This window comes from Styela clava, chromosome 11 (assembly GCF_964204865.1).
Source record: "Styela clava chromosome 11, kaStyClav1.hap1.2, whole genome shotgun sequence".
Lineage (NCBI taxonomy): Eukaryota > Metazoa > Chordata > Ascidiacea > Stolidobranchia > Styelidae > Styela > Styela clava.
Window position 1 is genome coordinate 6,169,395 of NC_135260.1, and position 12,143 is coordinate 6,181,537.

The 12,143-nt window shown below is 32.9% G+C and overlaps 1 protein-coding gene and 1 long non-coding RNA gene across 5 annotated transcripts in view; one reads left to right on the forward strand and one right to left on the reverse strand.

Annotated features, from left to right (window-relative positions):
• The window catches only part of LOC144429619 (uncharacterized), a 31,328-nt gene that overhangs the window by 9,099 nt on the left and 10,086 nt on the right, over positions 1 to 12,143 (forward strand). The window contains exons 1-3 of one of the 3 annotated variants that reach the window (XR_013478914.1): positions 397 to 531; positions 2,892 to 2,961; positions 5,916 to 5,993. This is a non-coding gene — a long non-coding RNA (uncharacterized LOC144429619). Of the gene's footprint in view, positions 1 to 396; positions 532 to 2,891; positions 2,962 to 5,915; positions 5,994 to 12,143 lie in introns of those variants that run through there. The other 2 variants (XR_013478912.1, XR_013478913.1) reach the window with 2 other exon arrangements.
• On the reverse strand, positions 4,916 to 11,253 carry LOC120347529 (uncharacterized). 2 transcript variants are annotated; one of them, XM_078117728.1, is made up of 5 exons: positions 11,010 to 11,253; positions 9,131 to 9,265; positions 8,170 to 8,265; positions 7,446 to 7,608; positions 4,916 to 6,468 (listed from the first exon to the last, which is right to left on the reverse strand). In XM_078117728.1, exons 1-5 carry the CDS (start codon positions 11,044 to 11,046, stop codon positions 6,168 to 6,170), a joined length of 732 nt encoding a protein of 243 aa, XP_077973854.1. In that variant the 5' UTR covers positions 11,047 to 11,253; the 3' UTR covers positions 4,916 to 6,167. The 2 variants fall into 2 exon arrangements, with proteins under 2 accessions (XP_077973854.1, XP_077973853.1); XM_078117727.1 differs by having other exon boundaries at positions 9,020 to 9,265.

The window sequence follows — 12,143 nt, forward strand, 5'->3', positions numbered from 1 at the left end:
TGTTGTGCTTTCTTCTGCTCTGATTGTTTGCAAAACTGTTTCTGGAATTTTTGTTGTTGTTTCTCATTTCATTGTTGTTGCAGTAATTTGAAAGAAAAGTTTATTTCTGCTGAACTTTGTGGCTTTGGCTCATTATGAATTAAATGGTTGAAATGTGGTTGTTGGTCTGCTACCGTATATGATATATTGTATGAAGTATTTTGTCTATCCATAGTAGCTTTTTTCTGTTGCCACAGTTGTTCCACACTTGTCCCAATTGTACAAATTTCACTTAGTATGGATACTCTAACCTTCTGCCAAAGTGTTATATTTATACTAACCCAGGACATATTATGAATCCATTCTACATGCTTACATTAACCATTCTCCGCACAATCTACTTCAACTCCAGAGAGTGTGGGACTAGTGTTTCAGAATCCAAGTGTGATATTGGAGCAATCAGTGCATCAGTGCGTTCCTCGGTCTAATACATATCGCTAATGGAAAACATTTGTTACAATTATATACATTTTACAAACTAAAATTGTTCAGGTGAGTTCTTATAGTTAATGTTACCCAAAGTTATAAAACTGTACATTCATATATTATAGGAACATTAGTCAAATTAGATTGGTTTTCATCTTTGTCCAATGTTAGGTAAAATCATGATTTGTATCAGATTTAACAACCCACAATAATTTTGAATATTGACCGAAACCTAGAATATTTGAAATTGGTATTATCATGTTTTGTGGACCATAAGGCACGCTTTAAATACTTTTTGTCATAAAAATTGATGATGCGCCTTATAAGCCGGCACGTCTAATCTAAGCAATATATTGACAGTGCATCTGATGGACTGTAAAATACGGTAGTTAATGAAAAAGCTTTTTTAATGTACTACGGTAATTGGATTTCGAGATAAAAATATAGAGCGCGCCTATTTTGCTGTGCTTGCTTTGTGTTGTCAGCCTTGTCCTGAGGGTTTTTGGTTACCGTACATTATTGAAAATAAGGTCTCACCGATTATCTGAATGAACATCCATTTGACGACCTTAAATTGTTCAATCTTTACCGCCATGGTGAATTACTTTTTCTTGTTACTTATCGATCTTAAGATCGGTAAGTATGTTGATAGGTATTTGTCAATCTGTTTGTCTGTTAGATGCACGCGATATCTCACGAACGTGTGGTTGATTCTGCTCCAAATTTTGCATGTGCATTCATCATATCTCGGACCAGAAGCCTATTGATTTTGGAGAAATTATGTCGTATAATTAGCGAGTTATTAATTAATTAGTGATGGGACACGCGAGTTGTCTCTCCTAAACTCAATAACTTATTGAAATCATTTTTGCTTCACACCATGACAAAGCTGCAGTCTGCCCATAATCACATCAAAATACTGATTAATGCCTGTTGTATCTTTCCAATTTACACTCTCATATTTATCTTTCTGCATAATTATGTTGGTTATTATCATAACATGTGACATTTCCTGATTCGTAAAATCTGATCCTTAATTGTAGAGGTCTTGAACCTTTTTTAGCATTAGGCTGCATAAATTTGGATGAATAACATGTGGGCTGCTTAAGATTTCCTTCATATCACTTGAAAGATTCCCAAATTATCTTATATTTTATGTATTACGGTAACACTTTTTAATATTGGACTAAAGACTAGTTGATGCCTCCGACATACTGATGGATTTGAGCGGAATATAAATATTGCATTATGTTTAATGTAGGAAGGTGGTTCTTATATTTATTTGTAGATAGTCCTTCTGAGCTTCTTTCAAAGTTTTCTATCTACCCTAACCCAAAACATAAAACGAATTCACGTCATAGGTTTCATTTGATTAACCATTCACCCCATAATATATATTACCTTAAGTCTGAACATTGTGACAAGTGCACTAAAAATGGCACAAGCGTGACAAGATTTGAAATAGGGGGTCCTCCAACATTACATGCATGCCATTTAATTGGTGATTGCAAGTGTATCCTATCGCCTCGAAAATCTCTCGCTTTGTAAAAATCCAGATTTCTTCATCACTAATTAATTAATAACTTGCTAATTATACAACATAATTCATCCAAAATCATCGCGACAACGTCAAAGTTACAAGAGAGATATGGACAATGCTTAAAGATTATTCTCGAGATATGATGTAGCCGTGTGTATCCTTCGCTCTGACTCACTAGCATGAAAACTTGCGCATCGGACATGCACACACTAATTCAGCGCGCCTCGAAAATCTCTCGCTTTGTAAAAATCCAGATTTCTTCATCACTAATTAATTAATAACTTGCTAATTATACAACATAATTCATCCAAAATCAATAGGCTACTGGTCCGAGATAAGATGAATGCATATGCAAAATTTGGAGCAGATTCAACCACGCCTTCGTGAGATATCGCGTGCATCTAACAGACAGACAGACATACAGACAAATACCTATCAACATACTTACCGATTAAAATTGATAAGTAATAATATTACTTAGTATTTAGTAGGGTCGGCTTATATGCAAATTCTTAAAAATTCACCTTTTTTAAGTCGTTTTTAGGGATGTCTTATATGCGGTTCGCTTATATGTGAGAATATACAAAAGTTACCTCCATATTGGCACACACACTTCTGGAACACCAATTATCATTTAGCTTTTAATGTCAAAATCATTTTACTTGTTGAGAACTGGAAAGATTATCCTTTTTTGATTTCAGCAGTCTTTTATATTTCAGTAGATAAGGTTTTGATCAGGGTTATAGACATTTTATAGTCATTTTATTATGATTTGTCATTGCAACCACTGATAACTCTTACTTCCTAAACTAGGACTCCTTTACTAACTAGCAACTGCCCAAATTTATCAAACATAAATGTATAATTTATTTCATTCATTTCACAGAATCTGTGTGACAACATAATTGTTAGAAGAGGAAGTTGAAATAGAAAACAAAACAAAAACCTGAAATCAGGTGAGTTATGCTTAGAATGTAGAATTATTTTCAAATTTAATTCTATTAAGAATCTTGTAAAACTACTGACATTTGCCAGTTATCAGATGTTTATAAATAAAAAATGGTTGTAAATTAACACTTCTACTTGGCAGTGGTCACTTGAAGTCAAGGTTACAAATTAATTATTCAGTTGTTCTTGAGAGTTTTTTTGTTGTAATTTCACTCTTGAGTTACTTTTTTTTCGCAAAGGCTATTTTTGTCTCATGGGCATGGTCATCTTGACATCTCATTCAAAAGATATTGATTATTGCATTGATTATCTACTCATACACACTCACTCACAGAGTATCTATATTGTTAGGATATGCTGAGTGGCTGCTTAGCTAGAATTTCACCCAATTAAGACACTGCATGGAAAAGTTCTTTGAAAGTATCAATTATAGATTATTGTAAATTGATATAAATATATGATATGCTGTTGATGAATATATTACAGATGCAAAAAACTTCTAAATTATCCGGTAGGGCTGATCAAAGTTTTGTTCATATTTTTGCCAAAATTTATGTTACAAAATTTCTGTGGCTTAGTTTTGTGACTGTGAAAAAGATATGTCCGAGCTTTCAATTGTCATATTGATATTCTTTTCCAGTTGTTATAACCTCATATTGTTATTCATTCTTGTTATCAACTTGATTCGGAACTTCATATCCACTTTCATCTGATGTTGGTGTGTAGTTTTCATATGCAGTTCGTTTATGGACAGTTGGCTGCTGATGTTGAATGCTTCCCATTTCCATTGAATCTTTGTTCTTTGATTTCTTGTTGTTGTTGCAATACCTGGTGTTTGATAGAAATAAAAATAATAATGATTGATAATCTAAGTTGATGAATAATGTATTGATTTGGTTTAATATCAGCTTCTTTATCTCACTGGATCGACGATAGAAAGTCGTGTTTGGCATTTTTATCTGGAATTGGATCCGAAACTGTAGTTGTTACAAATTTTTGACATCAGAGTATATTATGAGACGTGGAAGTTTGCAAATGGCAACATTTTCAAACCAAATATTTTGCTATACAAGAGTAGCTGAGCTTTGGTGTGATTTTTTCAATGTGAATAGGAATTTTGTCAACTTTGTAAACAGGAGATAAACATAGCCTCTCCTTATTAATGTGAACCAGTGAGTACGAAACACACCTTCCTCTGGTTGCTACTATGTAATAATTACTTACTGACCTATATTTTATATTGAGCTTGGTATCTTGTAATGTTTTCATTTATGTAGGAGCAATAACTTTCTTGTTACAAATCTGAAATTTGAATCATTGGTCAACTAGTGAACTAGTTCATACTTATTCAGAAACAGGTTAGTTGCTATCGGGTGATGTACATTATGTAGAATTGCTAATATACTTATTCATTGAGATATCTATAGAAAATATGATAAATCTTGAACCCTTCATGCTTTTTGTGTCATCCCAGTAGAAATTTCTTGTTTTATACTATCAGGTCACTTGCTCATATTCAGAAATTTGTAAATACTCTCATAGTCAGATTGAAAGAAATCATTGAGTAATTGATATTCTATTTTGAAACGATGTCAATGAGTTAGACCTACGAATGTCTTATTCATCAAAACTTCATATAGATTTGAACCATGATTCATTGTCTTGAATCTTCTTATTTGATGACTAATATTAGAAAAGGATGTATCTGAGACTAGTTCTTGATGTAATTTTTAGTAAACTCTGTGCTGACTCTAGATATATTTAGTACAGTATCTTATGAGTAACATGGTGGATACGGATTTATATAATATTGTATTACTTCTCATAGGTGAAAAAAGTGTGGAATGTCAACTGCTATAATGAGCTGCTTAAGAAAAAACTTAGAATGACTAGGTCGTTTGGGTTCATACTCTGAGAAATGTTGACGTTTTGATTATTGCTAACACAAATAAGATACAGAAATTGAATTAAAATCAAGGCTATATTAAAATTAAAATTTGTTCATCTCCATTGCAAGCAAATGTTTGATTACATCAAATAATGTGTCAATATAAAGCAACGATACAGGAGAATAAAGGAATTGAATACAAGAATTGAATTGAAATACATTAAGGATTTTTTTTAGATTTAATGGATTTATCACTGGTGTACTGATACAGGGTAACACTAAAGAGTTTTTACTTTTAGTTTGTAAAATTAACAGTGTTATCAGAAGGTATTTGTCAAGCACCATCTTCTGTCTGTTTTTTTGCTCAATATCATTATATCATAAAATTTATTTTTTTCTTTGTCATGTGGCACAATATGGGGTTCATATTCAAATTTAATTTTAAAGTTAGATTATTAGCAAAGGTAGCACAATCAGCACAGTTAGATTTCTCTAACAAGAAGTCACAAAATTTGTATCTTTACCTTGTAACCTAATGTGCTAATGCGGAAGTAGTGTACAATAACACCGAAGATCTAATAAATTTATAACACAGTAAATGATTGTGGATATTTTGTAATATTTTATTATCTTCAATTGAGTAATTTCAATTAGAATAACTTGATATTCAAATAGTCAATTCTTACCAAATTGAAAGTTAGAAACTTTATAACGAAATGGCTGATCTTAATTGAAATAAAGAATAAGAAATACTGATCTGTCTTCTATATCAAAACAATAACATAAAAAATAAGGTTGTTCTTCTCAATGCATGATTGTTGGTCAGAAAATGTAGAAGCTTGTTAATGAATATTGAAAGGCTACAGAAATAAAATGAATATGAAAACAAATATTATAAGAAAATTAAGATTAAATATATAAACAATTTAAATAGAGGAACACAATAAATTATTATGGATAATGTCAAGAGAATATAGGAGCGAAAGGCATACAGTAATCTTTCATTATAAATGAAATGTAGATTACTGTAAAATTATTGAAGTGAAATATAAATACTTGATATTATATTTTTAGGGCCAGCGTTACTCAAACTTTTTTGCCTCGGAACACCTACGCTTTTATCTCACCTTGCGGAACACCAAAAATTAAAAGGTAAAATTGATAATATAAAAATTTATTTTCAAATTCACAGAAGATGTAAAAATTCGTAATGTATGCTAATAGTTATACTATTGTTACTTATAGTTTTTCCTTTTTTAATATGCAAGTTGTTCATACATTTCAGTTGTGAGAACCCTTCATATTAATACAACCAAATAGCACTTTTTATTTTTGCACTACAGCATAAACACATGACGGGTCTTCTTGAACTGTCACAGTATCTTTATTTTCTATGACTATTCTATTTCCATCTGGTTCAGTTTTATTCTTTTGCACAACTGAGTATAAAGCTGCAACATCTGTGTCATCATTGCCATTGACTTCTTTATTCTCTGGGACACTATTGGCGTCTGCTGTGCCGTAAAGTATGTTGTCAACCATTACTTTTTCACTGCTACGGTTGCTTCCCTTAATCTCTGTGAGTTTGATAGGTTCCTCTGGAGTTGTTTTTTTGGACTTGCAGTATCTGTATGAAATCGAATGAACAGTCAGTTTCATATTGGTTAAAGTGTTAGACTTGTTGTTGGCATCGAAAGCTAAAAATCTGATGGGCATATTCAGAGTTGGGGAAGCTCATGTCACCAACTCGACTCTTGTTGGACTCGTGTCACTATGTAGCTCTTGCTATATAAATGGAAAAACTTGTTATCAACTAACCGCCCACCATTAAGTGAGTGATCAACTCGATTCGGATGAATTGTGCGTTAATTCCTATCAAATACGATTAATACCTCATTTTCAACCAAAGTATAATAAATTAAATAGGCAATGCCAAATCGGAAAGATTTCATTCTTTCCTCATCAAAAATTTCACTTCTAACATATCAGTGGATTCTTTTACTGAGCTATCTTTGAAGTGGGAGTCGTCAAAAAAATATGAAAAAATTGTGCAGTGGATGGAGTCGTATTCATGTAATTGATATATTTGTTTCCAAGCGGTATTATAGATTAACAGTAGAATTGAGTCATTTTTAATCTATAATGATCTGGTAATAAAGTTCTTTCAGGCAACCTTCATTCACAGATCCGCATCTATTCTTTTAAAAACAGTAATACATGGGTCAAGTTTGACTCAAATCAATTTGGTCAAACTTGATTTCATAATACTAAAGATGTAATTTTGAGAAATGTTTCCTTGGGCTGACCAGTTAGTGGAGTCGCAAACTGGTTGGAAATATACATGCTTAATGGTCAAATATTTTTTGCACTGTACAGCATATCCCAAAGGAAGGAGTAGAAGTTACCAATCTTGTTTTAAAACATTGAACAGGGCCAGAGCCACTTTATATGATGTATAGATACAAATGCCAATTTTAATGATGTCAACCATTACAAATCACTCTGATGCGACAAAGAGCCAGCATTCCTCTTGCACATAACCAGTGTTTGGAATAGCATCTCTTAAATTGAGTCCACTGAATCATTAGAAAAAAATCTCCTCACCTTAATATCAGCAATATGGCAATGCCAATCACAAGCAACACTGTTATGCAGACAACAATAATAATGACTGTTGTTGAATCAGATTCCGCATTAGTTGTTAATGGTGTGGAAGTATCATTTGATCCTTGGCCTTGTCTTCTTGGAGTTATTCCATTGGGTATTTCTGAGGAAGTAAAATTTTTCAATTTACATAAAACTTCGTGTTTGAGTTTTTTATAGAATAGGATTAGATGGAATTTTGTTATCAATTCTTGTAGAAAGTAATCTGATAAGATAGCTCAATCATATTGAGAACCACATCTTTCCGTCAATTTACTGATTACGTGAACCAGGGATGCCCAACCTGGGTTGTGGCACGAAGGACAATTCCATGCAAAGTACTATATCTATTGAACTTTTTTAGACTTTTGATTCGAAAAACAATTATTAAAACTAGTGCAAAACAAAAACTCATGATTTCAAGAGAATACATAGGACCAGAGAAGCGGCGCACTTGCATAACAATGTCGACTTTGATTAGGTTTGAAATGTCTTGATGAAAACCACTATATGACTGAGAAGTCCAGAAATGCGCTCACCTATAAATATCTCGCGAGATTTGATCTAGCAGGGTAGTCAGGGAAATATAAGTTAATATGAATTAGAAAAGAATAAGATACGTTATTGTAACTATATATTCATGATAGATTCTATAAAAATTTTAATTTTATAGTTTTATTTTCACCACTAGTTTCGTCTCTTCCAGCTTTGCTCGTTTCCTCTGGGCTTGTTTGAGTGGATGAATGTAGTTTTAAAATTGTTGTTGCAATTGGTGTTGTTGCTGTTATTAGAAATATTTATTCCCCAATGTTTTTATGTGTAAACATGAATGGTTAATTATTCTAACTTGTATTTTTTGTCTCCATTTTTATATCTCACGTCATCATGGTCATGCAGACTTACTCAGAATAAAAGAAGACTCAACTCTGAGCGTCAACTGAAGTGGAGGCATCTAACATAACTTTGAATTATGATAATATAATTTTCCTAACAGTAAATGAATTGTAAAAACCTGTTTTGTGTGGTTAATTCACAGTTTCACTCCAAATATGGATCTAAATAATATGCCACCCCACCCACCAGATGTAATGAACAGGTACCAAAATCTTTACACTCCAGAATATTCTATTTGTTTCACCCTGGATAAAGTGTTGGTCATGGAGTGTGAATCTGAGATATGTAACCTTGAAGACTATGTCTTGATGCTCAGATAATCACTTGCATTAGCATTGCAGCAGATTTCAAATTGAACATGAACTAATTATCAATTAATGAGATAGGCTACATAGTATATGATTCAGAATTTCGGAATCAGAAATGTTATGAAGGTTGTGATGTAGGGTAATATAAGTTTTACTTATTGCTAGATTAGACAGAATCAAATATATCACAACTTTCTGTTACTCCACATGAACTAAACAGAAGTTATTTGCAAATTCACATGTGTGTGCAGCAGCGTCTGTAATAAGTGCATTACTGTATATTGCTTCCAAATGATTTCTAACAGTTTAGTAGCACTTGTAGTTAACACTTACTTGGGAATCTGATTTCTCCAGGGCAGTCTATACTTCCAGTACCTGTTGTCATTGGCAATGAAACATTTTGTAACAACAGAACAACTGCTGTTCCATGATCTGTGTACATACTTGTTGGTATTGTCCATTCACAGTTGCAGTTGTATTCATTACTTGATCCATATGTGATATTCTTGCTCTCTTTTCCAAGTGTTATGTTCCCACAATCAGTGCATGTCGCTGCTTCATTCAGATAATTACAGGAGACTGCAAAATTGTAATTTTGTCAGATTTTATGGATGAATTATTGTATCAATTATTTTTAATCATACCATAGCTAATTTATAGTCATATCCTTTGATCTAAACACTGAATGGGCCAAGTGTTGGCTTGTCATGAGGTTAAAATTTTAGGTTAGAGCTTTACTGTACAGTTTTCACAAGAAATCTCGGATTAAACTTTCTTGGTTTATATCACTGATGCCAGTATTCATCCAGTTTGACTACCAATTGGTACTGGTATATTGTAACATATACATATTTGACACCATTTTGTGTTTATATTAGATATATTCTTCGCGAGGGGGTAAGTAACAGTTTCATGTGACTTCTAGAATCTTCGCATGGCTGGACTATTCCTAATATGCTATAAGCAAAGATAACATAAATGGATGTCAGGCGATTTAATGACTTGCAACTACACAAAACCTTGTGCCCCACTCTTGTATTAATTTGATTTTCATGACAGATTAATACCTGAATTGTGGGGTACCCCACCCACTATATATGCGAGTTCATGTTTTCCCATTTGTTCGTAGTTACCGGCATATCATATCCGTACATGACCTAGAACATAGGTTCTCAGAGTGCTCCGTACGAAGCCCCAGGGCTCCGCGAGAGAAACCCGAGGGGCTCCGCGAGCTATTCGATTACTTTTCAAAATACTGACTAATTTTGTAACTGTTCAAAGACGCAATAACAGCTTCGATAAAATTAATACAGCCTCGAAATATGGCAAAGTGGAGGAATTAAAAAATGACATTATTTATAAGCAGGAGCGCAGCCAGGATTCTTAAGAGGGAGTTGGTTTGAAATTGGAATCGGGAATTTCCGCACAACATTCTTCGCGAATAAAAAACGTATAACAATAGTATGTTGTGTAAAATATTCAATCCATGAGCGATGCGAGCATTCAACGTGTCTCGTCGTTATAATGTAATTGTGCTCATCGTTACTCACGTTTGATTCGAGATTACTATTAGGATTACTAAAATGAATGAATACTATTCTAAAATAACATAAAATATGTAATAAACTGCCAACTATAAATAAATTGGAGTCGTATTTTTGCGATCTTGGGATTTGTCAAACTTGATTTGTTCTATCGCACTTGAGATTATTTTTAAGCATGATATCGTCGTTTAAAAAATCACAATGTCTGGGCAAAATACGAACAATTGAAATTTATTTTATTGCATTCGGCTCCGTCGGTAGTTTCAGAATGAAAAAAGGTACATCGCTGATCCAATTTTTGATTTAGGGAGAATAAACACCGGCGTAAAGATGTTTAAAGGTTCAAAAACACGCCATGCTGAGGAAAAAAATCGGCGATTGTAACAAAATGCAAGTGCGCACATTATTAGCAGCCTTTTAAGTCTTCCAAAAATGTCAAAAGGAAAAAGATTCGACCCCTAATTTATTAGTATGTTTGTCAAGTGTCAAATTTACAGCTTTAGTATATATAATTTATGTTTGAAATTTAGATTTATTTATGACTTGTTTTAACCCTATTAAATAATGCTCAGCATTTAAATTAAGTAAAGTACTTTTAACTTGCTCAGGAATATTAATCTGAGAGTAACAATTTCAACATTTATTTTGGGGCTCCGTGAATAATAATCAACCTTTTCAAGGGCTCCGCAACACCAAAAGTTCGAGAACCCCTGACCTAGAAAATATCATATCATTTTTATAGTTTGTAATATTGATTAATTTATTGTTTTATAGTTCACCTGAAATCACCAAAAAAAATGTGTAAATGTTGTCCATGTTTATTCGGTACTGATTCGGCTAATTCCAGTCCATTTAGTTGGATTTCCCTATATTTCCTCCTTTTTAACAATCTTAATTTAAATAGTTTGCTCCAACATCATGCCGAATAATTTGATGACCTCTTTTACCAATGGACTGCTGCTTTTTGATAGAATACTTCCTAAAATTTAAGTTCTCTATATTTTCGGCTTTGTATTTTTGAACATTCCTGCATGAAGAATTATATTTTATTAATACACTCTGACATATATTTCATCCAGTAAAATAGGCTTATTGATACTTCCGTAGAGTGTGTACCAGGTTAGGATTAGGCCATAATTTTATTTCGATTTTCCTTATTTTAGTTTTATTGCGAGTTTAAGCATTGTCTGTCTGTGTTAGCCAAGTGAATATACCACCTGCCCATATAGGCCTCAGTCCTTTTACACAACTTGATGTGAAGTAGGCAAACAAAATTAATCACCTCCTTATCGGTACACACATTTTTAGAGCGCTGGATAATGTATCTAATGTATCACGTACAATGAGTTTTCTACTTTCCGCAATCATATTTTCTTCTTTTTTTATGTTCTCAAATTCTAGTTATGTTTTCATATGGTTTGTATACATGCATATCCTATACTCTTAACTGCTGTGTGACTACAACAACCAGACAGCCAAGCCAGTCTTGTGACCTAGTTAGAATCATAGCTGTGGGTTGCTATTTTGTATTTTAATTACTTTCGTTCCAGGTCTCTTATTGTTTCTCTTTGTGGGCGAATAGGAAATCACGCTTCCTGGTGTCATGATACTTATTTTAAAAACAGATTGTTTTGTATCGATAAGCATTAGCTTGACACAATAGCCATCTGTAATCAGTCCATGAAATCCCATAGAGCAGATTCTAACTGATTGTGTATGGGACTTGCAATACAATTTATTCGCTTATATATTTTCATATAGTATTGTTTAATGAATCATTTAATTCACTGTGATAAATGAATTGCCATCTTCCTATTTGTTCTGAGCACACATGCTTGAACCCCATATTCTATTTGCATATATTTGCATGTAGTATTGTGTGATGAATCATTTAATTCGCTGCGATATATGAA

Excerpts from the sequence above, each read along its gene's own strand:
- LOC120347529 (XM_078117727.1), bottom strand. The coding sequence starts at position 11,046 with ATGGACAACATTTACACATTTTTTTTGGTGATTTCAG. Across the intron at positions 9,266-11,009 it reads ATTTTTTTTGGTGATTTCAG|TCTCCTGTAATTATCTGAAT; the intron begins GTGAACTATAAA and ends ACAATTTTGCAG. Across the intron at positions 8,266-9,019 it reads TGGAGAAATCAGATTCCCAA|CAACAACACCAATTGCAACA; the intron begins GTAAGTGTTAAC and ends TTCTAATAACAG.